General features: G+C 42.0%; 2 protein-coding genes and 1 long non-coding RNA gene across 7 annotated transcripts in view; 2 read left to right on the forward strand and 1 right to left on the reverse strand.

The window, feature by feature from the left end:
• The window catches only part of LOC306999438, a 743,560-nt gene that overhangs the window by 164,569 nt on the left and 552,978 nt on the right, over positions 1–26,013 (forward strand). The window lies entirely within an intron of this gene.
• LOC306999434 (uncharacterized protein) overlaps positions 1–26,013 on the forward strand; it is a 169,848-nt gene that overhangs the window by 62,300 nt on the left and 81,535 nt on the right. The gene's annotated exons all lie outside the window — the stretch shown is intronic.
• LOC306999428 (sucrase-isomaltase, intestinal-like) overlaps positions 1–26,013 on the reverse strand; it is a 59,291-nt gene that overhangs the window by 32,840 nt on the left and 438 nt on the right. For 2 of the 3 annotated variants that reach the window (XM_079614089.1, XM_079614091.1), the window contains exons 1-14: positions 22,108–22,510; positions 21,802–21,898; positions 21,617–21,698; positions 19,501–19,592; positions 19,301–19,421; positions 19,055–19,164; positions 18,818–18,969; positions 10,501–10,672; positions 5,654–5,753; positions 5,287–5,399; positions 4,042–4,167; positions 2,757–2,888; positions 2,481–2,597; positions 1,897–2,010 (exon numbers count right to left, since the gene is read on the reverse strand). In XM_079614089.1, coding sequence (XP_079470215.1) covers positions 1,897–2,010; positions 2,481–2,597; positions 2,757–2,888; positions 4,042–4,167; positions 5,287–5,399; positions 5,654–5,753; positions 10,501–10,672; positions 18,818–18,969; positions 19,055–19,164; positions 19,301–19,421; positions 19,501–19,592; positions 21,617–21,674 — 1,407 coding nt within the window. In that variant the 5' untranslated portion in view covers positions 21,675–21,698; positions 21,802–21,898; positions 22,108–22,510. Of the gene's footprint in view, positions 1–1,896; positions 2,011–2,480; positions 2,598–2,756; positions 2,889–4,041; positions 4,168–5,286; positions 5,400–5,653; positions 5,754–10,500; positions 10,673–18,817; positions 18,970–19,054; positions 19,165–19,300; positions 19,422–19,500; positions 19,593–21,616; positions 21,699–21,801; positions 21,899–22,107; positions 22,511–26,013 lie in introns of those variants that run through there. The other variant, XM_079614090.1, reaches the window with a different exon arrangement.

Here is a 26,013-nt window from a genome sequence, read left to right on the forward strand (position 1 = left end):
CCATAGACCTGCATGATATGACTGTCAGACAAGAACGGTTTGACCTAAAAATATCAAAATTGAAACTACTGCGGAAAAAAAGACACCTACATCTTGGATGCCCTTGAGGTAAGCTAAAACATACCAAAATTTTATTTCAAAGTGAACTATCCCTTTAAGCGAAAGAGGTTTTAAGTCAGTCTCATAACCCTTTTCCAGGAGATGATGCGGATAAGCTCGGCGTGGACGCTCGTCCTGGTGTTGCCTTGCTCTGGCTGAGACGGGAGGCGGGGTCAAAAGTTGAGCCCGACCAATCCTCGCCCTCAGATGTGCCATTGACACACTGTCATCCATTTCGTCCACCAATCCGCAGAGACGAGGCCGGCCGCTTCGAGAGAGGGGCGCTGGTCCGTTTTGGCGAACAGTACTGGTGACTCACTCTCTGGGGTGAGTGAGGCACGCGGGGACGGACCCGGCGTGATCTCGCTCGCCTCCGAGTGCTTGTTCATCCTCTGACTCTACCGTTTCTTCCTCCTATGCTTGAGGAGAGAAGGAAACGGGAGAGCGCGAGGGGCGGGGTCGCTCTCCAAAGTAGAGAGAGCTAGCCGCGAGCGCAGAGCGGAGAGTGGCATGTTCTCGCAGTGAGAACAGCCGCCGTGAGTGAGTGCAGCTTCCACGTGGTCCGGGCCGAGGCAGGAACCCATCCGTGTCCACGAGGGAAAGTCGGCACGAAGCACAGACTGGGGAAAGCATTTGAAACAATGCCTCGAATTTGCTCGTTTAGAGAAAAGCTTTATAAAAGGATATTCTTTCGCCGGATGGCCGCACGGAAACGGCGAAACAGCGTTGCCGGCTTCGAGTCAGATGAACAGGAAGCACAGTCCGCTGAGCTGCAGGTCGCTCGTTCCGCTGCAAGGCTTTGTCGGCGGCGAGGAGAAGAAGGCTTTCTATCTGGAGGGTCAGCAAAGAGATGTGTCTGTCACTGAAGGAGATTAAATCTGATTCTTATGGCGAAATGAGCCACCAATCTGTGTGCTCGTACAGCCTGCACTGTGCTCGTAGCTGTCCAGCTGCACTGCGTTTTAAAATAAAGGCTTCAATATTCTCAAGAAAATGAGTTTTCCCATAGCGTATAGCTACGCAATGCGAGAGACCGTTCTCGAAAGGGAACAAGGCTTGTAGCTGCTTGCATTGCTAAATGCTAAACATTCTTTGAATTTTTAAGTTCAAAAGACTACCTTTAACTCATTATATGAACAAAAGTATTTAAGTTGACTTTAATTGGAGCAAATTAGTTGCTTTAACTTAAAACGTTAAGTGTGATAGGTTGCCTTATTTTTTAAGCCAGCTCAACTTTCTTTTTTACAGTGTTTTTACAAAATGAAATGGCATTTGTAACAATTTTAGTTTCATTTCTGAATCAGAATATTTAGTGAGACAAATTGTAGGGCAGAACTTGATTTTATCAATCAAGAATTGATTGGATGGTGTAAAATGCATTTCTTCAACAGTCGCCACTAGATTCTTGATTGTGATATTTGAAACATGCATTTTCTGTAAAGCTGCTTTGAAATATGTACAGTGAAAGTGCTATACAAATTAATGTGAATTTAATTGAACAGGAGTTTGATGAATTACTACTCTAAGTAGGGTCAATTATGATATTGTTGACTTTAATGCTTTTGTGGTTTATATTGTACTCTAGATGAGATTTTTAATGAGCTTTGCAGTGTTTGAATATCATGATTAATACATATTGATGCAGTGACATATGTATAGTATTGATTTGGAGACTGTAGAAAGTTGGAGATCGGAATCAGAAAAAAAATTCATGACCTTTCGTGACTTTTCCACCAGGTCGTAAAATGATCAGGTTCGATATTTGGTGACGGGTAGTGATCTCTGCGGGTTACTTACAATCCAGAGAGCATCATGCTTGACTTCTTTGTGGAAGCGCGAAATTTCATCAATCCACCAATCAATGCAAGACTGGTTAGTGTAGTCAGGAAACACTGTTTCCCCTGGCCAGACCTGTGACAGAGAGAGAGGGGTTGGGGTTGACTTCTCATTCGAAATAATGAATGAATAAATTAATGAATGAATGAGAGAGAGAGAGTGAAAAGAAGACTCTACTGCTCACCAAGGCTGCATTTATTTGGTCAAAAATATTGTAAAAACAGCAATATTGTGAAAAATTACTACAATGTTCCGTTGTCTATTTTAATCAATTTTAAAATGAGATATACATACTCTTTTTTGACCAATTCACCAAAAATAAGTTTGTCATTTTTTCCTACAGTAGATCAGACCCTGTTCACACTGTGTATTTCAACCAGCAATCCACTGTGTATTTCAACAATGCAATACAATGATATGTTATCAGTCCACATCAGAGTAAAAATGCAGATGTCCAACAACATATTTTTATAAAGAAGAACCAGTTCTCAGTCTCAAACCCTACTAACGATTACCCAATCAGGAGTATGTTTGGAGGACGGTACCTCTCCCAGTAGAGGTGTTTCCCCGTCTGCTTCAGTGACCCAAGCTTTAGCTGCATGACCCCTGTCAAGAGCTTCATAAGGTCCGTTTATCCTTCGACTGGTGGACACGGCAGGATCCTACCAAGAAGAAAATGTTCTGAGGTTTTCAACTGGACAAAATCAAGTTCAGCAAGGCGTTGAAATGTGTGACTAAACTACAGTCCAAAACCCAGAAATGTGCCAACCTATACAACTCTGCAGCTCAGCATAAATGAAACCACAATATCAATGGCTCACCAATATGATGATGTATTTCTGCCCTTTATCATGCATGTAGTCAGCAAACTCAGGTAGCTCTGCAAATTTCAACGTGTCATAGGTGAAGACCTTTTTGTCCTCCATGTAGTCAATATCAGTGTACTGGACGTCCTGGAACAAAAAATAATGATGTGAGTCTCTGTAAAATCTACATCAAATCAGTTTCCTTCTCTCACTGAATATCCCGTTTTACTTCGACGTATAATTATGGAAGTTACATAAAGGTTCTTTATTGGCATCAAATGGTTCTGTGAAGAATCCATGGAATCTTTCCATCGCAGTGGAAAAGGTTCTTTAGATAATTAAGATGTGCTTTACATTAAGATTCTATTGACTGAAAAAAATTTTGGGGAAGCTTTTGGAAGCTTTATTTTTATGTTGTTAAAGCTACACTGTGTCATTTTTTAAGTTGATTCTTAGCAAAAAACACTTTGTTCTTTCAAAATTATATGTGCTCATTAATGTGTAATTACTTCTACCAACTAATCAAGTATTCTTTTAAGCGTAGAATCTGCCATTTATAATACATACGAGATGGCGGAAGCCATGTTGCGCATCCACCTTGAAAATACATTAGCCAAAGAGGGACACACCTGGAAATTCAAGCTTCAAAATTCAAGCTTTGCCTTTCGCACTTTTCCACTCAGTGGCACCGTGACGAATGTGAGGGGGAGATTACTCGCGACTGCCGGCAGATTTGAAATAATAGGCCACCGTAGGAGGTAAAACGCTCTCGGAATGGGAGGTGCTAGAAAGTAATATTCAGTTGGTAGTCATATACAATTTCACCGCTAGATGGGTGAAAATCCTACACAGTGTAGCTTTAATGTTCATGTTTCTCTCGACCTGCACTATAACACTGAAGTCTAATCCTTCAGCCTTTATGATGGCAAATGCCGGTTTTGCATGCTAACATTGAAGATTCACTGTTGTCTGTTTTGATTTTTCTGGAAGGCTTTACTTTCATCAGCCATCAGCAGATGCCAGTCATTTTCGAATGCTAATCAGGCGGAAAAGCAAAATCCTGACATGCTAATGGCTTCTTTGTTCGAATTTCATCAAACATTGAGCTTCAGTGCATCTTTTTCGGCAGTTAGAGTCCCACCATAAGGTGCTAAACGCTTCTAAATGTGTGTATATGTGCAGATATTATTCATGAATCTGTAAGCGATATTCCCTGCTCTCGATTGTGGCTTTGAAGGACTGGGTGGAATCAAGTTTTGCAGAAGAAAGCGAGGAGCCTCCTTCTGTTCCTGGCACTTACATACGGAAGACCGGCCTGTCGATTTCTCTCCACGACTCTCTTGACCTCGTCCAGGCTGCCGTAGTCCCAGCGAGAGAGCTGGAAGCCCAGAGACCAGTACGGAGGGATGAAAGGCCTGCCGATCAGCTGCAGAGACATAAAGCAACGTTAAAGACACTGAACATCAGAGGACTTCCTCAGGCTCATCTGGAAGCTTCATCTGGGCCTATAGTTTTTCACTTCAACTCTCATCACGATGGCAGCATTGATGACATTTTGGTAAGAAGTTCATGGCGTGATTCCGATCAGGGTCTATTTTGCAATAACGACTGTCTGACTGCGTATTACTGCTATTTGTCAATAAATAATAAAATAAAAACATAAATGGACCAGTGTTATTTTAGTATCATTATATATTATATTAGTTTTTATTAATATTTTTATCATGTTTTCTTTTTAATTTTAGTAAAAGTTTTATGAATTTTTATGGTTTGTCATTTTTAGTAGTTTTGTTTAATGTCTACATAGCTCTTATACATATTTATTTAAATTTTATTTTGATTTATTTTAATACTAGAAAGAAAGAGAAATTATATCTTGTCAATTATAGCTGAATTTTTTTAATCTTTTTTTAATGGTTTTAGTTTTAATTTTGAGTAAATAAAAATAACCCTGAAATGGACATGAAATATTGATGTGATATTTGAAATTTTTATAAGAAATAAAAATATGTTTACCAGGACAATAGTCACTTATAGTTGTGTAATAAATTAGAATATTGTATATGATTTTAATTCATAATAGTAATTTATAATATTTGTAATTAATAAAATAAAATGTAGTGGTTAGTTCACAAAAACATTTGACCACAGAATGCATTATAATGACCAGAATCACAATAAAGCATTTGAGATTTTCAATGTAATTTTAATGGAAAATAAACATTATAAATGTTTATAATTTATAGTAGAATATATTTTTTGCGGTCAATATAAAAAAATATTATGAATACTATGACTGACAATATCAATAAGAATCAAGTATTTGTTTACAATAAATTATAGTATTTTGTCAAAAAAAAAAGAAGCTTTTAATCCGATTGGAAAGCGGAGAAATGACGAGGAAGATCAGGAAATGACCCTATTCGTTCTTGCCACATGTCCTAGCATGTGTACTGTCCACCATGCTGTGTGTCTAACATGAAAAAGCATTTCCAAGTCTTTACAATTTCACCCATAAGTCACTGGTGTTTTCATTTACGCTCACCTGTGTGAACTCGTCCACCACTGCCTCTGGTGTCTCCCCAAGCAAGATGTAGAAGTCCAAAACCCCTCCAATAGTCCGGAAGGTTACGGCCGGAGCCGGCTGGATAGTCACCTCTGCACACAGACAAGAACAGACAGACATAAACAACCTAAACTGCTCACATTTGCTAACTTTTAACAAAAACAGCCATTCCAATCACACAAACACATCACAACGTACTATACATGCTGTGCACAGACATCACAAACCATGTTATCAAAGATTATGAATTTAGTCCACGGCAAAGCTTGTGTTTGTGACCAGCAATGCAAAAAAGAAAAAGAATCACAATGACACAATAAAACTACTCAAGAGAGGGTCTGTTTACCCATAGCATTGCTGTTCATGAGAAAAACACCAAAGGATTGGCCGCTGGCATCTTCCAGACATGTGAAATAGGGGTAGTGGCCGTACAGGTTGTCTGGGCCCTGGGGTAGGAGAAGACATAGAGATTTGTAATGGCAAATTTCAACCCTTTAATCAATTCATTTAGCAGTTTGAGACATTTATGTCTCATGATCTTGAAACACAAATTGCAGGATAATCCTGCACAGGAAGAAACCGCACAGGCACTGCACTGTAAAAAGTGTTTATTAGGTAACCTGAAAATGTTCTTCATGTGAAATGTTTAAATGAATTGGTTCATTCATATCAATATCTAGTTAATATGACAAAATCAACCAGATTACATTTGGTTATACCAAAAAAAGAATCAGATTGGTTAGAATTAAAAGAAAAGTTCACCAAAAATGACAATTCTGTCATCATTCGTCCTAATTTTTCCCTGGAACAGTATTAATTATCTATAAATCTGCATTGTTAATCCTTTTGATATTTTATTAAAACAATTAGCAAAAATATAACCTTTCACTGAAAATAATTGAAAGACAGGGGTAAATCACATTATGAAATAAATGTTTTTCTCCAAAACACATTGGGAACAATTATTTCCCCCCTTTTATTAAATACTTTTTGCAACCTCCTTTTCCCAAGATAACAGCTCTGAGTTTCTCCTATAATGCCGGATGAGTTTGGAGAACACCTGACCAGAGATCAGAGACCATTCCTCCATACAGAATCTCTCCAGATCCTGCAGATTCCCAGATCCATGTTGGCGCTTCGTCTCTTCAGTTCAGCCACTCATGTTCTTTTCTCATTTTGGCCCATTATAAGATTTATAGCACAGGTTTTCTGGTTTTGATTTTTTATATGTTGGTATTTGATCGAATCCATGATGCCATGTACAGTATCTGAACAAGATGTCAGATGAAGAAAAAAAAGCTGTTTTGGCAGCAAACACTTAAGATGGGTTTGGTGCACACAAGGATAAAAAAGTACCCCATGTGTAAAATGAAATACTCTGCTGTATCTTTAATGCTGTGCCTAATTTTTTGCCAGAGGTCCTGGACATCTTGTTCAGATACATGGCATCATGAATTCGATCAAATACCAACATATAAAAAATCAAAACCTGAAAACCTGTGCTATAAATCTTATAATGGGCCATATCTAGATCTTCCAACAGGACAGTGATCCAAAAACAAACAAAAATGTGTCACTGAGCACAAAGCCAAGCATCTGCAGTGGCCATCCCAGTCCCTGGCCTGAACCCTATAGAAAATGAGTGGGCTGAACTGAAGAGAAGAAGCGCCAACATGGATCTGGGAATCTGCAGGATCTGGAGAGATTCTGTATGGAGGAATGGTCTCTGATCTCTGGTCAGGGGTTCTCCAAACTCATCTTGCATTATAGGAGAAACTCAGAGCTGTTATCTTGGGAAAAGAAGGTTGCAAAAAGTATTTAATAAAAGGGGGCAAATAATTGTTCCCAATGTGTTTTGGAGAAAACCATTTATTTCATAATGTGATTTACCCCCCACTTTCAATTCTTTTACTTCAATAAAAGGTTAGATTTTTATTTTTTATTTTTATTTTTTTATAAAAGATCAAAAGGATAAACAATGCAGATTTCTTTTTTACAGCCATCTTTGATCATATTTACCAAGGGGGCAAATAATTATAACCAGCACTATATATATCTCTTCTGGCTCTCAACGAAGGCGGTCGCATTTTCTCTCCCTCTCCTCCCCCTAACCTTCCCTGCTTCGCTCCTCTCGTCTAGTCTTATGTCTTAACTTTGAGAGACTCTCTCCGCACTGCTCTCCAAACTAAAAATCATGGATTTGATCAACTGGTCTCTCAACGCAATTGACACCATCTTCTTGACGAGAAGCTTGGGTTCGGGGGAACCTGACGGCCCTGCCGGAACGTTCGCAGTTGGCTACACGATGGACGCGTGGGAGAGGTGGCGGGTCGTGTGTCTGGCGGCTCTTTTTCCGTGGAGGACATTGAAGATATCTGTCTATTCGGAACCATGATAACAGGTCTTTTGCTGACTGGATTAGGCATTGCCCTGGTTTATCAAGAAATTAAGAAGACGGTGACAGCTGTCCAAAGCCCCACAATGCTGCCCGGCATGATTGAAGCAGTGGGCAGAGCGGTCAGCACTCAGGCTGGGACTATTATTAACCGCATTATGGATAACAACAGGGAGGTGACCCGAAATATGGATAACATCATGGAGAAGCTCACGGCTTTGCAAAAGCTGATGGACCAGAATGGACTAAGAGAGTAGGTCGTGCAAAGGAATGCGGCTACTCGCCCCAAAACCAAATAATCCCAATCTTATCTGCTTTCGGCCCCCCTCAACCAGCACTGGCCTCGGCCAAGGCCGCTGTTGGAACAACAACTCCCCCGGAAGAGCACTGCAGTGAGCCGCTCTTGTGTTCCTTCCCCCATTTCTCACAGACACCTGCTGATTGTTGACTCTGTTTGCGACCTAATCAAGGTTGTCTCCATGGCAACTTGCTGTGTTAACGCTATGACATCCTTCGGACTGAGGCACCGAGATTTGGATGCCAGGCGGAGCGAATCTCCAGGCCTACACATACACAAACTCTTACATATATATACAGATATGCGATTGTAGTGGGATTGCCCCTTTAAGGATAATTGCGTGGCCCCTTTAAAAATAGTGCCCAGATTAGGTTAGGTAATCAGGTGGCTATATAAACACAGGTGAGATCTGGGTCCTTCATGACCATATGCTGATGTGGCCTGCTGGTGTAGGTCTTGTATCTCCTTCACTCCTCAGGAAAGGTATGTTTTGTTAACTTGAAGGATCAAAGATGGGAGGGAATTATGAAATTAGAATATGGGTGTTTGTGGGGATTTAATTTAGTTCACTTTGATTAATTTGCTTGTTCGGTATAATTGTAGATTAGTCGGGTGTGTCCAGGCATGGCTAGTGAGCATGTGAGTGTCATACACAGGAAAGGTAATTTTATTTTTCCCTTACCCTATTTGTGTGATTTAAATGTGAGGAGTGGGGAGAGAGAAAAGCCCAAACAAAAATGTCTATTTGTCTTGCAGAAGTTTCCAGCTGCTGCTTTGCTGCTGCTTAAATAACGTGTCCAGTTTGGGACGCGTGATTTGTATGTGTGCAGGTGATTGCACGGAATGTCTTCAGTTGCTTGTGCCTGTGCAGCGCTCACGCTGTTGCATTGAACACAGGATCGAAGCATCGTCAGTTGCTATTGTCTAATACCACGCTCACGCGGTTGCATTGAACACATGATTGAGCATCGTCAGTTCATTATTGCCTTTACCACGTCCACGTGGTTTTATTGAACGTCTTTAGCCATTATTCCCATTAAAACTCTCGCGATCGCATTGAAGATCCTCGTCTGCACAACGCTCACGTTGTAACACGCTGTAACTCCGTGGCCTTGTTTCTGGCGCCACCTGGTTTCCGCTGGTGAAAGTACAGTGAGTTGTATTAATGTATTGTCTGTGTATTCTGTGTAAATGTGTGCAATGTTTCGTTGAAATTGTTGTTCCTTTTGGTGTGCTTCATTTATTTATTGTATTATTGTTATGATTTTTGTTATTAGGTTTTGGTTATTACCCCACATATTTAATTTGTTTATTTTGGTTGTATGTATCAGTTTTCTTTTGTTCTACATTGATACTGCTTGAATGCAGATCTGTTAATTTTGGTTTCTTTTGGTTGGTTGTATTATTTCTTTGTCTTGCTCTACATTAATGCTGCTCTAATACAGAGCTGATTGACTTGGTTTATTTGATTGGTGCTGAGTGGGGTTAACTAATTATTAGATTTTTGGTTTGGTTGGTTTGAAGTGCTTGTGATTTATTTTGGTTGATTTGAGCAACAAAATGTTTTAGCAAGGAAAGAAACAACCTTATCCAATGTGTTTTCTTGTTTTGAGTGCTTGACTAGTGTATGCCCCTTCCCCCCCCCCCCCCTACAAATTGATCAGAACAGGGCCCCCCTTTGGGCTGACTTATTAAAGTGTCTTTTATTATTAATGTTGAGCTCAGCTGTTTTAGTGATTAATTGATAAATAAAATTGTAGACTGTGGTATTGTCTCTGCTTGTCCTTTTCATTTATTTGAAAGCCTGTTATAGAGGGGGCTTGAAAATTTCTAGTCTTATTAGTGAAGTGATACCCTCGAACTGTTACACAATCACCCCCCCACCCCCCATCCCTCGCCTCCGCTTTGTACCACCCAGCCTGGCGGGCGGGTCTGTGACCAGCGCCGAAAATGGCTGCAGGACCGGATGGCTGCTTGCCTGCGCTGGGTTACCTCCATCCCCCACTCCCCTCCCCTGTTGCAAGTCTTGTGGATTCATGTCGTAGTACTGATTATGTGCTAATGTTGCTGAGGTGTTTTTTTCCTGTTCCCAGACTGTACTCCTCACAGGAGCATAGTCTGGGAGTTGCCTTTTTTTCCCCTCACCTATCCTCATGTCATGCTGTATTATTTTCCTCAATCCTCTGTCTTCCTGTCTTGTCTACCCCATTGTCATATTGTATGTATGTTTGTATGTATGGACAGGTTGATGACTAATTTCACTGGTACTTGTGACTAAGTGACAATAAAGGTTACTACTATATATACTGTATGAATGAGCTTCTTTTAAGATGCTTTTGTATCCTATTTGAGGCTTGACATCCGCAGTCCTTCAGAGTGGCCAGGATATTATTCAAAAATGTACCTAAAACTTTAAAATTTCACTGACACATTTCCCTAAGTCATACTGGTTTGGAATAGTTAAAATGTATGTGCAAATTATCTAAATGTTATGACTCACGCCATTGGGAAAAGCAGCTCTTGTGAATATAGGCCAGGTCCTCCAGTTGGTGTCATGGCGGAAGGTCTGATGGACGTGCTCTCCAAGTCCGTAGATGTTGTGAGAGGGAAGTTTAGTCGAGAGCTGAAGATACTGATCAGCAAAAACCAGCGGCCCAATGGTTGTGTCAAACCTGACCAAGCAAGGGGTGCGTGAGGAGGAAATGACGGAGTGAGTCGTGTTTCTGCCGTGCTCCCAACCTCTACGTTTATAACTTTTCTTACAGTCCAACTAACGTGTTAAAAACGATCCCCAACATTTACGTAGCCTATACAGTGCATCGCTGCTTTGAGAGAATGACCAGTAGATCGAAAAAAGGGGACCAGAAAGGAGAGAACGATCCTCCGAACACCGTGCTACCCGCGATAGCAGATATGCTAGCTAAACACGAGGTTTCTCTTATGACTAAGTTTCAGTCGGAATTCAACACTGCGTTCTCCAAACTCGAGGAGCGGGTTGATAAATTCCAGAATACCTTACTCGACCACCAGCACCGTCTCTCGTCTTTGGAGACGTTTGCAGATTCCACGAGCCAGGACATGAAGACCATGGAAGCAGAGCTGGCCGCAATATCCGAAGCGAACGCCAAGCTACAGACTAAGCTTGTTGACCTGGAAGGCCGCTCTAGAAGAAACAACATAAGGATAGTGGGCCTTCCGGAGAACATTGAAGGTGCTCATCCCACGGCTTTTTTCTCTCAAGTTCTGGTGGAGGTTATCGGTGACCAAATATTGAGCTCTACCCCTGAACTCGACCGAGCCCACCGCACCCTAGCTCCAAAGCCGGGGCCTAACGGCAAAGCCCGGCCCGTTATCATTCGCTTCCTTAAGTTTCAAGAGCGAGAACTGGTTGTGCGTGAAGCTCGACGTTTACGGGGCAAACTAAACTACAGGGGCTCTCAGATCCACATCTTCGAGGATTACTCGCCTGAAGTGGCAGAACAACGCTCTGAATACCGGGCCGTGATGAAGCAGCTATACGATCTGGGCCTCAAACCGACTCTCCTTTTCCCTGCCAGGTTGTTCATCAGGCCCGAAACCGGGCCACGACGCCACCTCCCCTCCCTGAAAGCTGCTCAGGACTTCATCGCCTCTCAACGTCAAAGCAGCTCGGGATCCACGGAGATCGGGGCTACTGTAAACTGAGGTCCCTCGGATGTGATCCACTGTTAACTACTGGATGGCTAAGACACGACAATCCCCTTGCTTTATTGTTTTCTGAGCTGGTAAGACCGCTAACGTTACAGGTCTTTTAGCCATAAATGGCTAATGCTACCACATACTTTCTGTGCCAATGATACCTCTAAGTTTAGCTTCTCTTCTGATCATCGGTGCACTGTGTTCCACACTTTAATGATTCTAATGGTCCGGTCGGTAGATATTTAGCCGGGGCCAGCCCGCTGTGGACCAGTGCATAGTGTTTCTTTATTTACTTTTATTTACCTATTTATTCATTTTCTTTCACTGGCAATGTTCGTGTTCCATTTTAGGGTTGGTGTTAACATTTTTGTTAGGCTGCGGTGATATGTAATGTAACACTAGATGTGCGCGCGCGCGACCGTGTATGGTGATGTTAGTATGCACGCGCCACACCCTTTTTCAGCCTATTATTGTGTGTGTGTGCATGTATGTGCGCGTGTATGTGTATATATATATATATATATATGTATATGTGTGTATGTATGTGTATGTGTGTATGCTTGTATACATGTATAATCTAATCTAGAGCTCCTTTCTTTATTTACTTTTATTCACCTGCTTTTACCTTTTACTTTTATTTACCTGCTTTATTTACCTGATTTATTTTTCTTTCACGGTCAATGTTTGAGTTCGATCTTATGGTTGATGTTAACATTCCTAAAGATGCTGTCTGAATGACGAGTTGTTTCGGTTTGTTTTGGTAATGTTCTGACACTGGACTATTTTGCTGTTCATGGGAGTTGGGGTCACTAGGAATTCACGCGAAAGTGTATGAGACACATCGCTGTGCAATGGACACTGAAAATATTGTTTGTTTTGGGGTTTTCCAGGCCAGAAGTTTGTGTATGTGTTTGTGTGTGTGTGTGTGTGTGTGTGTGTGTGGTTGTCATCCGTTTTTTTTTCTTTTTTTTTTTTTTTTTTTTTTTTTCTTTTTTTTTTCTCTCTCTCCCTCTCCTTCACCCCCAATACTTGCTTTGCCTTCTCAAGGAACATCAATAAGGTATGTCAAGCATGAACAATATAATTAGATTTATCTCATGGAATGTGCGGGGGATGGGTGGCCCCACTAAGACTGATAAGATAATGACCCACTTGCAACAGCTCAAAGGTGATGTGTTTTTTATCCAGGAGACCCACCTGCGCAACAGGGAGGTGACACGACTAAAGAGGGGATGGGTTGACCATGTTTTTCACTCCAGATTTAACGAAAGGGCCAGAGGCACCGCCATTATGATTCGTAAAAACGTCATGTTTGAACCAGGTAAAGTGATATCAGACCTCAATGGTCGCTTTGTTATCGTCGCTGGCAAATTACAGAATACACCCGTCATCTTGGCCAGCATCTACGGTCCTAACTGGGATGACTGCTCATTCATATCCAAACTATTCACGTCGCTACCAAACATTGATAATCATCATATAATTATAGGCGGGGATTTTAATCTGGTTCAAGACCCCATACTAGATAGATCGTCAAACAAACCGCACTCTGTAAGCAAGTCAGCCAAAACTTTACATGACTTCGCCAAACGACTGGGCCTCTCTGACCCATGGAGGCACACTTCCCCCATGACCAAGACATTCTCTTTCTTTTCCCATGTACACCACACCTACACACGCATAGATTTCTTCCTTCTAGACGATAGACTGCTCTCCATGATTAAGTCCAGTGATTACCACAGTATCGCAATATCAGACCATGCACCTACCTCCCTTGACTTACACTTTCGTGCTCACTTCAGCCCCTTCAGGCAGTGGAGGTTTAACTCTTCTTTATTAGCGGAAGACTCCTACAAGCAATTTATACACTCCCAGATCACTCTTTTTTTTGAGCTGAATGACTTGCCAGACACAAACAGAGGTGTACTTTGGGAGGCTTCGAAGGCTTACATTCGAGGACAACTTATCTCTTTTGTGTCTAACTCAAAACGAGTTGAAACGTCACAAACGTTAGACCTGTTACAGAAAATTAAGAGCATTGATGATGAATATGCTACTAACCCGGACCCTATCCTTTACAGAGAGCGTCTTAGACTCCAGACAGACTTTGATCTCCTATCTAATAACAAAGCCAGGCTCCGTTTGCTCAAATCTAGACAGCGTTTTTTTGAGTCGGGGGATAAAGCGGGGAAGCTTTTGGCTCATCAGGCCAGAGCTGAGGCAACCTCACGGCTTATTCCTGCCATTAGAGCTAGCTCAGGTGAGTTACACACTGATCCTGTCACCATTAATAAATTATTTGCTGAATTTTATGCTGATCTGTATACCTCTGGCTGCCCCCCCATTGCGGACGAGACGCCTAGCGATTTGATTTTCCCCCAAATAGACGCAGAATCAGTGAACGACCTAGGTGCCCTTATAACCACTGCTGAGGTTCAGGGAGCCATTAATTCCTTACAGAGCGGCAAATCCCCGGGGCAGGATGGCTTCACTGTTGAGTACTACAAAACCTTTTCCAATTTTCTTGCACCAGTCTTAAAAGATATGTACAACGAGGCTTTTCATCAGCGTCGCCTTCCAGATACCCTATCTAAAGCCACCATATCCCTAATTCCTAAGAAAGGGAAAGACCCCTTGCTCTGTGGCAGTTACAGGCCAATCTCACTCCTCAATGTAGACCTCAAAATTCTGGCAAAGGTTCTTGCACTCCGTCTTCAACGGTTAATGCCCTCTCTTATTTCGTTAGATCAGACAGGGTTTATGCAGGGCCGACAGTCTTTCCATAACACTAGACGGCTACTCGACATCATTCACTCATCAAATAATGGTATCCCGGAAATTGTGGTGTCCCTCGATGCCGAAAAGGCATTCGACAGGGTCGAGTGGGGATATCTGTACGAGGCAATGGATAGGTTCGGTCTAGGTGGGAATTTTATTCTATGGGTCAGATTGTTATACTCATCTCCGACAGCTTCGGTTCAAACTAATGATGTGTTATCACCTCCTTTCTCACTTCGGAGAGGCACCAGACAGGGTTGTCCCCTGTCTCCACTCCTATTCGCCATAGCAATAGAACCTCTGGCCATTTGGCTCCGTGCGGAGGAAGGCTTCAAGGGCATCACACGTTTTGGCGTAACTCATAAAGTTTCACTATACGCGGATGACCTGCTCCTGTATATCTCTAATCCTGTCACCTCACTCCCTGTCATTTTGAATGTTTTGGAACGGTTCGGTACGTACTCCGGATATAAGCTCAACTACCAGAAAAGTGAGCTTTTGGCGATAAATTCATTGGCTAAGCAGCTCCCACACTCACTATCGGCATTTAGGTGGAGTAACGACGGATTTAACTACTTGGGGGTTCATATTACAACGGCCGTGTCTGACTTGTTCCGCAAAAATTTTGTGCCTCTGGTCGCAAAAACTGTAAGTGATTTCGACCGATGGGCGGTCCTACCACTCTCCCTCGTAGGCCGGGCAAATTTGATTAAGATGGTTATCCTCCCCAAATTCCTCTATCTGTTCCAGCACATCCCGGTACTTATTCCCAAATCTTTTTTCGACAAGCTGGATACAGCAATATCCAAATTTCTGTGGGGCGGCAAACCTGCCAGGATCCGCAAAACGATCTTACAGTCCCCTAAGTCCGAGGGGGGCCTGGCCCTCCCCAACTTTAGACGATACTATTGGGCAGCTAACATACAAAAACTTTTATACTGGATGGGTGGGGATGCCTCACCTCCTGCTTGGGTACACTTGGAGCGATCAAGCGCACGCTTTCCGTTGCGGTCGGTCCTATGCTCCCAACTTCCTTTGCCTTCAGGACCTGCAGGCTTGTGCCCGATTGTATCCCTCTCGCTGAAGATCCGGAGTCAGATTAGGAAGTGCCTAGGTTTACAGGGCCCCTCCATCCTGACACCGCTGCTCCAAAATCATGTCTTTACCCCCTCAAAATCAGACTTGGCATTCAGGGCCTGGCATAGTAATGGTATCATTAGCGTTAAGGACCTATACAAGAATGGCATATTTGCATCATTCACAGAGCTCTCCTCTCTTTACAACTTGCCAAAATCACACCTCTTCCGCTTTTTTCAGATTAGAGACTTTGTTAAGAAGACATTTCCCCAATTTCCAAACTGCCCCCCCGAAACCCTGACTGACTCCCTCTTAGCAACAGACCCCAATCGTAGAAAATGCATTTCTGTATTGTACGAGTCACTAGGATCGACCTCTGCATACCCTGGTGCCCTTTCAAAAGCTGCGTGGGAGGGCGAATTGAACATGGCTATTACGGACGAACAATGGGACCATGCTCAGGTTATGGTTCATTCTTCTTCCATTTGCGCCCGTCATGGTCTAATTCAGTGTAAGATCCTTCATAGAGTTCATTACACAAATGCAAAATTGTCCAAAATATACCCTAATGTCCGAGACGCCTGTAACAGGTGTAACCAGTCCCCTGCCAATCATACGCATATGTTCTGGTCCTGCCCTAAACTGACAACTTTTTGGATTAATTTTTTTGACACCTTGAGTAAAGCTTACGAACACACTATCCCTCCCAGCCCTTTGTTAGTCATTTTTGGCATTTCCCACGACATTGACCTCCCTGTTGCGCTGGAGCGGGTCCTGGCATTTACATCATTGCTAGCCCGAAGGCTGATTTTGCTCAACTGGAAGCTTCCCTACCCCCCCACACATGATCGTTGGATTAAAGAAGTGCTTGACAATCTGAAATTGGAAAAGCTCAGATCCTCTTTGAAAGGCTCTACCTCAGCATTTATGAGCACGTGGAACCCGTTCCTGAGGCATGTTAACTCCCTCAACCTGTCCCCTGATTTGGAGGTCTGAATCCCTACATTTTATTTTTTAACTTCTTAATGACTTAATGCTCTAAGTATTATTATTAATATTATTATTATTTATTTTATTTCATTTATATTTTCATTATTTTTTTAATTTATTTTTTATTATTATGTGTGTGTATATATATATATATTTTCTCTCTCTTTTTCTACTTATTCTTGTTTATTATTTTAGTATGTGTATGTATGTACATATATATATATATAATTTATTATTATTATTTTTTTATTTATTTTTTTTTGTACGTGCCTGTATTGGTGAATGTCTGTTGGTATGCATGGGTCTGTATGTCTGTCTTCGTTTATGGGCCTGTGGTGGGTTAGTTCATGGGTTGGGTGGGGAGGGGATCGGGTACAGTACAGGTGTCATCTCGGTCCCATTTTGTTATGTTTATTGTTAATTATACAATTGTCACCTTTAAAATAAAATCTACTCAATAAAAAAAGTTGGAAAAAAAAAAAAAAACCTGACCAAGCAAGAGAGGAAGAGGTGTTGTAGAGAGGAAGTTTACTCAGTTCAGTTTGTGGGTGAATGTCATGAAAACCTGCCAAGAACATTTTTATTTAATGCTGATATGTTTGACATTTAAAAGAGTTCACATGCTAAACAAGTTACATTAGCATGTGCAATGCTAACTGTTGATGTTAACTGAAATAGATCAGATTAATTGATTCCAGGGCCAACTTAAGTTTTTTAAGGAGTAATCAACTGTTTATGCTACAAATTATTAAATTCCTCTAACTCAATCTAGTTAGTTGGTTGAACATAATTTCATCAGCAAAAAGATTGATGCAAACTGTTGCATATGCTTCCAATAAGCAGCGGTCCACTGCTTTCTTTAATATCTCTTTTAAAAAGCCACGAAATGAATACGCATTGCTTATGTGACAATTGCAACATGCACGAAGCAGGCCTGATAGAAATTAGATTTGAACACGTAAGAACTAGGAATCAGGACTTACTCTTTACCTGCCTGTCATTTTTCAGCAGTGCACAAAAACAAACATGACGGCAGACAATGGCAAAAGGAAACAAAGCAATTTCCATCAATATCATGTAGACAGCGAGACGAAGACTGACTGCTTTACAAAAATCTTGTTTGCATTGCTTCTATTCATGCCTCTAATTTCTGTCTTTTTAGTGCTGTGATTGTCCCTCGTTTAGTCAAAGAAACACTCTAAAATGATTCTGTGCTGCAATGCACTAAACTCACAAAGAGTCAACATACACTATATTGCCAAAAGTTTTGGGACGTCTGCCTTTACATGCACATGAACTTTAATGACATCCCATTCCTTATCCGTGGGGGTTATTATGGAGTTGGTCCACCCTTTACAGCTATTACAGCTTCAACTCTTCTGGGAAGGCTTTCCACAAGATTTAGGAGTGTGTTTATGGGAATTGTTGACCATTCTTCTAGAAGCGCATTTGTGAGGTCAGGCACTGATGTTGGACGAGAAGGCTTGGTTCGCTGTCTCCGCGCTAATTGTTCTATATGTTAGGTTATGTGGAATGTGTCATCTGTGCAATTTGTAGGCTATCGGGGTGTGCATTATGTATACTGTTAATAATTTGCAATATGTGAGCTGTAACTAATAACGGTTGTAATTATTAACTAAATTGTAACTAATAAAGGTTGTAATTTTTAAAAGTGCCAAAGGAAGGCGTTAATGTGTCTACTATACGTACCTTTCTAATGTATATGAGAGGATGTTTTGTGAGAGGATGTGTTGAGAGATGTTTATTCTTTGTAATTTTATATTTTGTGTTGTCTCTGTAAAGCTGCGGAACGGAGTCCAAAACAATTCGGGGACAATAAAGTATATCTTATCTTATAATTCATCCCAAAGGTCGATCGGGTTGATGTCAGACCAGTCAAGTTCCTCCACACCAAACTCGCTGTTCCTGAGCTAATCTGAAGACCACACAAAGTTTGGAGGTCTGGAGCTATAGACTCTACAGAAAGTTGGCGACTTCTGCGCACTGTATGCCTCAGTGTGCGCTGACCCCGCTCTGTGATTTTATGTGGCCTTATTGCACAGGTGGCATTGTGGCAATCTATCACGGTACCACACTTGACTTCACTGAGCTCCTGAGAGCGACCCATTCTTTCACAAATGTTTGGAGAAGCAGTCTGCATGCCTAGGTGCTTGATTTTACACAACTGTGGCCATATAAGTGATTGGTACACCTGCAATCAATGAGGGGTGTCCCAATACTTTTGGCAAAATAGTGTATGCTCTGTGTGTGAAAAGGAAGAGTTCCCCACTCACAAGAGTTTTTCAGGAGATGTTCTCCAAACTTTGAGTCCAAAGGGCTTCTGGATCAGCTCCAGTCTATAATTTAGGGGTCCGGTGGGAGGGATGGAAGGTGCTTGCACATGCTCATGAGGAACCTCAAACCTGGCTTGCTTTGTATCAGTGATCTGACAAAGAGAACATTGCATGCCATTAAATTTGTCTTTACATTGACACGATGACTCTCCTATTTGCGTCAGTTTTTAAACAGACCTTAAATCGAAGACGGTTTTCTGTCTGCATTTCAGCATGGAAGGTCAACTCTTTAATATCAGCTCCAAATAGAGATGGAGCATCCATTCTTGTCAGCTTGGCCTCAATATCTACAGCAAAACAAACATTTTCCATGAGGTCTTGGCGAATTGTTTGATCTACTTGCTACATGGTCGAATACAAACTTTTCAAAGAACAATGGAAAGTAGATCATTTGTACAACATCTGGGTTGAGGCTGAACTCACGTGTGCTGTTAGGCTTGCTTTCGCTGACCACGCTGTAGCCGTGGTGTTTGGAAAAGAAGCACCAGGGGACGTTAGCCTCACTCACGGGACTCCAACAGCAAGCTCTTTCCAAACACTTTTGCTGTAAGAACGCATAGTAAGCTTTAGCAAAGCATGCTGGGGGTTTGTGTGGAATGCAGGCCATATCCACTGCAGTTTACCTGGGAAGCGTCGGGATCTGGGAAACAGTCCACTCTCTCGCCATGTGGAATGTTGGGACATTCTGGAACAATGTCCCCATCTGATCCTGGATCTGAAGTTGGGGACGAAGGGACAAATGACCACTGTGATATAATTTAAAAGATAAAAAAGAGAGAGAGAGCGAGAGAGAGAGAGCGAGAGAGAGAGAGAGCGAGATAATAATTTATGGCAGTTTCTTTGCTAAAAACAAATAAAATGCACTTGTGATCACACAGTAATTCAATTATATTAATACTACATGTTGCATGGCAAATGTAAAAGTCCAATATCTGATTTATTTAAACTTTATGTCTTTAATCACATTCCTGAACTTAATCTTAAAACATTCCTTAAACCCTTAACTGTTGTACAATTTCTAGTAATCAAACACTGGCTTACTGCCATACAACATTAGTGGCACTGATCCTCAACAAACCCGTCCCTATACCAGCGTGATGACTCCGATCTTCAACCAGATGGAACTGGATAAATATTCTGAATGTTCCAATCCAATCTGACCTGTAATGCTGGCTGAATCATAATCATACACTGTTCGTTCGTTGGTCAGAGGAGAACTGGTCCCCCATTCTGTCACCTGATGGTGTTTTGGTTCCTTGCCACTGTCGCCTTTAACTTTTGGGTTGCTTAGTTGGGGACACTTAATATTCAACATTATTATTGATCTGCCTGCATTGACACCATTATATGAGAACTGAACTGAGCTGGGCGATGACATCACGGTTTTCTCCAGAGCGTCTGTCTGTTTATATATATTTAAATGAACTAAATGAATAAACATTTTTACAACAAAAATGAACCATCACTGAACAAAGATTGTTCTGTTGTACAGAACCATGATCAGGGTCATTAGGTATTTGATCATGAACACCGTGAAGTCCGGGTTCATCTGCGGGTTGTATCCGGTACACGGCACCATGTTCCGTGTCTGTTCCCACTGATCCCGAAAGACCTGTTCGTAGAAGTAATAACACATGCTAACGATGGTGGCCAGAATCCTGTAGAGGACACTGATCACCATCAGCTTCTCCAGCTTCTCCATCTTGGTGTCGTCGTGCTTCATGATGGTCCTGATGCGGAACAGAGACACAAAGCCCGCCAGGAGGAACGAGGTTCCAATGAACAGCGGCGGCAGGATGAACGAGCGCTTCCACGCTGTTGAATCCCCACAAAGCAAACGCCATTGAGATAATCTACATCCACTTGATCCGCTGCCAGGATGCTGATGGTCTTGATGGCTGCCACTGCCCACACTGCGAGATGGAAATATTGCGAATTTGCGTCAATGGCCTCGTGACCCGATTTCATCCCGGCCGCAAGGAACCAAGTGAGAATTTGTTTGGGTTTGCACGGCGCGCCACAGTTCTCCTTGCCCAGAAAGCGGTAGTTGAGGTACGGTGGTATCGGGTTGATGGGCACGCTCATCTCAGATGTGCTCTAGATGACATTGGTTGTGTATCTCTTCTATGGAACAGACTGTATGTCTATCACACACATTGTTGTTTTCATTTGCATCAAATAAATATGGCCATTAATGTGCATAATGATATAAATAACTTATTATTATAGGCTAGATATAGCCATATTGGACAGCTTTGCATAAATCACATTAACATAGGGAATGTAAAATGGTACACAACAAATTCTGAAATGAAGAACTAACATCAACATCAAATGTTCATACAAACTTTTTAATAGAATAAAAGGAACAATAGCTGCACTACTACTACTACTGCTGCTGCTGCTGCTAATAATAATATACTACAGATTAGGCATATTTGTTGATGTATTTTATTGTCAAAAATAATAATATAAATAAATGTATAATAACTAAATAACTTTAGCTGATATAATGATATAATTTTTGTTGTTTTATTGTTATATTGAAATAATATTGTGTGATAATCTTAATATTATCATAATAATTAAGAGGCAAATTCAGGTTTACTTTAGTGCATGCATATAGTGTATTAGATCATTCCATTCCTGGCTTTTGATTAGTCATTACAGTGTCCCAGGTGTGCTACAATTCATGGTAAAATAACAGTTATGATGTGAAAAATGGAATAATGGTCTTACCTGAAGCAGTCAAAGCTACGAGAAGACAGAGAGACAGGTAGACAGTCAGGACTGCCATTGTTTCTCAAAGAAAACTGGAACTCTGTATTGAATTTAAAACAGAATTATACATAAAAAATTATTACAAAGTTTACATGGTTCAATTATGTATTTTTGTGACACAAACCAGTTCAGTATGTCAATACCTGGACGACTCGTTGTGGGGCCCTGGTTTATCCTTTTATATATTGGAGGGGAGTTTGTTTATCAGTACCATCCAGCACCTGCTCATGTTCTCACTTCCTGTACAAACAATATTTTTGTATAGTTTGTACCCACTCTATCTCTTATAATACTTGTACCATTATTATGATGTGGATTAATGCTGTTTTATGTGTGTTCTTGGTATGTATACTGAATAGATGAATAGATATTATTCATCTATTCAGTAGTGTAATTTTGTAATTGCATCAGTACATGTTTTATGTGCATGGTTTATACATTTCTCACACCCTTCATAAGATGCTCTTTGGATCATCTGAAATCATGCTGGAGAACATGCTCATCAGGTTTTACACAAACATGTGGACTTGAGTGCTGCTGTCATTGGAAGAAAAGTGAGAAAACACATATGAATTCTGAGATTCATGTTAATTTTTTTATTTTTTGTTTCAGTCAGTATTATGTGGATAACATAATTCCAATGAAAATTTTCTAATTCTAAAGCTGAAACTATGTACTTTCTGTGAAACTATGAACCTTTTATTTAAGCATTTTCACAAATGTGATAGCATTGTGTAAACAGCATTGTGTAAACAGCATGTGAGAAAGAGAACATGAGCAGTTGCTGGAATCAAAATTACCTTGAATATGTCAGAGTCACCTTGAATGAATGGAGGATTGTTGCTGTCATCAGCAAATATGCATAGTAAAAACTTGCTGTAAAAAAAACCCTGCCAAATTCTGACAGTAACATACCATTTAGAAAAAAATGCATTCTGGGTAATATTAACAGTTTTTGAGAAAATAGCCTGCAGGAATATATCGTGAATTAACAGTGCTCAAAATTGACACTCAGAAACTGTCCCAAATCACACCCTATACCCTCATTCACTATTCCCTACATTAGTTTAATAATATAGTCCACTTGACAGTGAATAAAGAGTAATTTCAGACACTGATGAACACCTGCTGTTAACAAGCGGAATAACTTAAAGACATCCCAATTCAAAGGCTGCATCTAGCGAAGGCTGTTTGCGTCACAGCGGCGCAATGAAGGCTGAAAACTCTTCGTCATCATGCGCCCTGCGTGTCCGTAGAGTGCGTAATAAATAGATAGATAGATAGATAGATAGAAGAGAGTTCAGCATGACAGAGGAGAAGAGATGTAAGCTGAACGTTAAATGAAAGAAATGTAGTTTAAAAAAAACTTTGACAAGTGTACAAAAGTGTTCAAATTAATTTATTTCATACCATCCAGTACCTGAAGAAGCCGATTGAATATTGTTGAGTCACATTTTACTCGTTCACCAACGGCATTGTTGGTCAGACGTAAAAGAGTATAATATATAATTTCTTGTAAAAAATTACATTTATATGCGTTATTGTTTAATTTGATTATTTCAATCCAAGTGGTTATAAATGTGGTCATAGCAAACCGGCCTGGCGTCAGACGCTCTGCCACGTCTGACTGCCGAGGGTGACGGAGGAACTGGAGAAAATAAGTGCACGTATCCGGTCCATAGGAGTGGAATGGCGCAGTAAGCCGACATTGAGCGGCTTCCCTGCGCTACTGGTCACTTGGGGCGAGTACATGGGAGGATACCGGCTCAACATGAAGGCTATAAAATCTAGCAAACCTGTTGGGTGTCGCCCAGCCCGTAGTTCTACATATATCTGCCAGCGAGGCGTCATGTGCCAACACCCAGGAGGAAGCAACACTTTTAGAAGGGTGAGCTCTCAACCCAAGCAGGCAAGGCATGCCTTGGGTTTGATACGCCAGGGCGATAGCATCCACTATCCAGTGGGCTAGCCTCTGCTTGGTGACAGCCTCTGCCTTCTGCTGGCCTCTGCAACAGACGGAGAGTTGGTCTGAGGTCCTGAAGCTCTGCGTTTGGTCCACATACAGGTGCAAAGCGTGGACGGGACAGAGTAAAGCTAGAGCTGGGTCTGCCTCATCCGGGGGCAGCAGTTGCAGGTTCACCACCTGGTCCCTGAAGGAAGTGGTGGGAACCTTGGGCACATATCTGTGCCAGAGTTTTAGGATAATATGTTAGTTGGCTGGCCCAAATTACAGGCACGATTTTTCTACAGAAAATGCTTCCAGTTCCCCTACCCTCTTGATGTAAGCCAATGCAACCAAGCCGTTGTTTGTATGGTGTCTGTCTTCACAGACAGGATTTTTAACTCAACTGACTGCAGAGGTTCAACGCAGGATCTCTGCAATGCCGTAAGCACTAGAGACAAGTCCCAAGAGGGTATAAAGTGAGGGTGAGGAGGATTTAACCTTCTCGCACCCCTCAGGAACCTGACAATCAGGCCATGCTGTCCTATAGACTCACCTTCAACTGCATCGTGATGTGCAACAATAGGGGCAACATACACTTTTAGGGTGGAGGGAGATAGCCTTCGCTCCAACCAGTGCTGCAGGAAGCACGGTGGGTAGAGCACCACTCAACGAACATTTCCACTTCAACGCATAGAGGTGCCTCGTAGAGGGGGCTCTAGCGAAGTGATGGTGTCTACCACCGCTTGGGGTGGACCACCAAAGTCCTCCGCATCCCATCCAGAGACCAGACGTGGAGTTTCCAGAGGTCTAGACGTGGGTGCCATAGGGTGTCCCGTCTCTGAGAAAGCAGGTCCTTCCTCAGAGGAATGCACTAGGGAGGGGCTGTCATAAGGAACATGAGTTCTGGGAACCAAGTCCGGTTGGGCCAAAAGCTAGCAAGACATGCTCCTCGTCCTCCCAAACCTTGCATAGTGTCTGTGCGAGTTGGCTTACTGGGGGAAACGCATATTTGTGACCAAATATGTAAAGGGGGCCCCTCGGTTAGGGAGTAAAACAACTGGCAATGCGAAATGTCCGGAGAGGCAATCAGGTTTACCTGTGCAACACAGAAGCGTCTCCAAATCAGTTGGACCGAGCGGGGATGGAGTCTCCATTCTCTTGGAAGTGCAGTCTGTAGTGAGAGCTTGCAAGATTGGGCACGTCTGGGATGTGAATTCAATGAAGAGCCCTCAGATGCTTCTGGAAACCGGGCGTGTACCGGTCTCCCTCGCCCATTTTGGGATTGGGCCGTGAATACAGTGCTGATGCGGCCTCATATGGAGCAATCCCAGCTGCGATTCAAAACTCACAGGTCCAAGCGGGTAGGGGACGTCAGACGAACCGATTTTATTGCCAAGTCTGATGGTACAGATGAGCTAGCGACTCCATCTCTGGGTAGCCCATTTCAGGGCTGCTTGTTCTTACATTTACCCCCTGGATGGCAGCCTGGATGGGCCGCCTGCGGTGGACCTGGGTGGAGGCAAGACAAAAACTGTACACAATATTTTGTGTAGTTATTTAATTATACCATCCAGTATCATGGATTCGCTCTCTCGTGTTTCAAACAAACGCAGCTTCTGCCATTTTGCAACTATTGTTTAGTACACTTGCATTAAATTGTAGAAAATCAGACTGTAACTCACGGGTTCTTTAAGGACTTTTGACAAACTGTGGCACCCTTTTTTAGATTATTTGCTGGCTAACACTCAAGACACTTGAGCTGAACATCTGCCTACCACACCGGTCTTGAGTTTCTCACAGAGGAGCTTTGAAAGCATAAAAGGAGGAGCGACGACAGTGAAGGACAAGAGAGGACCAGGCAAGGACATTTACTTTATGTTTTGTTTATGTGTGTGTGGCAGTCGTCCTTGAGGGGTTGCTGCTTTTACTTTCATTTTAAGTGTTGAAACGTTCACCAGTTCCCACCTCTTTCTTTCCTGAACAAATAACCTTGTTACATAAACTTTCCTGCTTCATTTCTCTTTTTAAAATCTCGTCACTAACCTCTGCTGTCAGCTGTCACAAAGCTGCTAGGCCAATTACAGACACTTGGTTCGGTGTTGCCAAGCCTGGAATTGGGCTACTTTTACACTGTTGCTGGGTTGGAGTAGGCCTGTCGCGATAGTCGATAAATCGCACGATAAAAAAAATGACCTCGATAATTTTTCTAGCCGCGATAATTTCATTTGCATACTTTTTTTTTATCCGCGACTGAATGACAACTCTCGCGTTTCCTTAGCGTAGGAGAAGTGAACCCTCTTGTCAGTTGCATTGTCTTTTGTGTGGGGAGGCGGCGCTTGTCAGTCACATGGACTTTGTGTGTGGGAAGGCGGGAGTGCTTGAGGCGACTGCCGAGAAGAGCAAAAAGACG

This window comes from Phoxinus phoxinus (assembly GCF_949152265.1).
Source record: "Phoxinus phoxinus genome assembly, chromosome: 5".
Classification (NCBI taxonomy): Eukaryota; Metazoa; Chordata; class Actinopteri; order Cypriniformes; family Leuciscidae; genus Phoxinus; species Phoxinus phoxinus.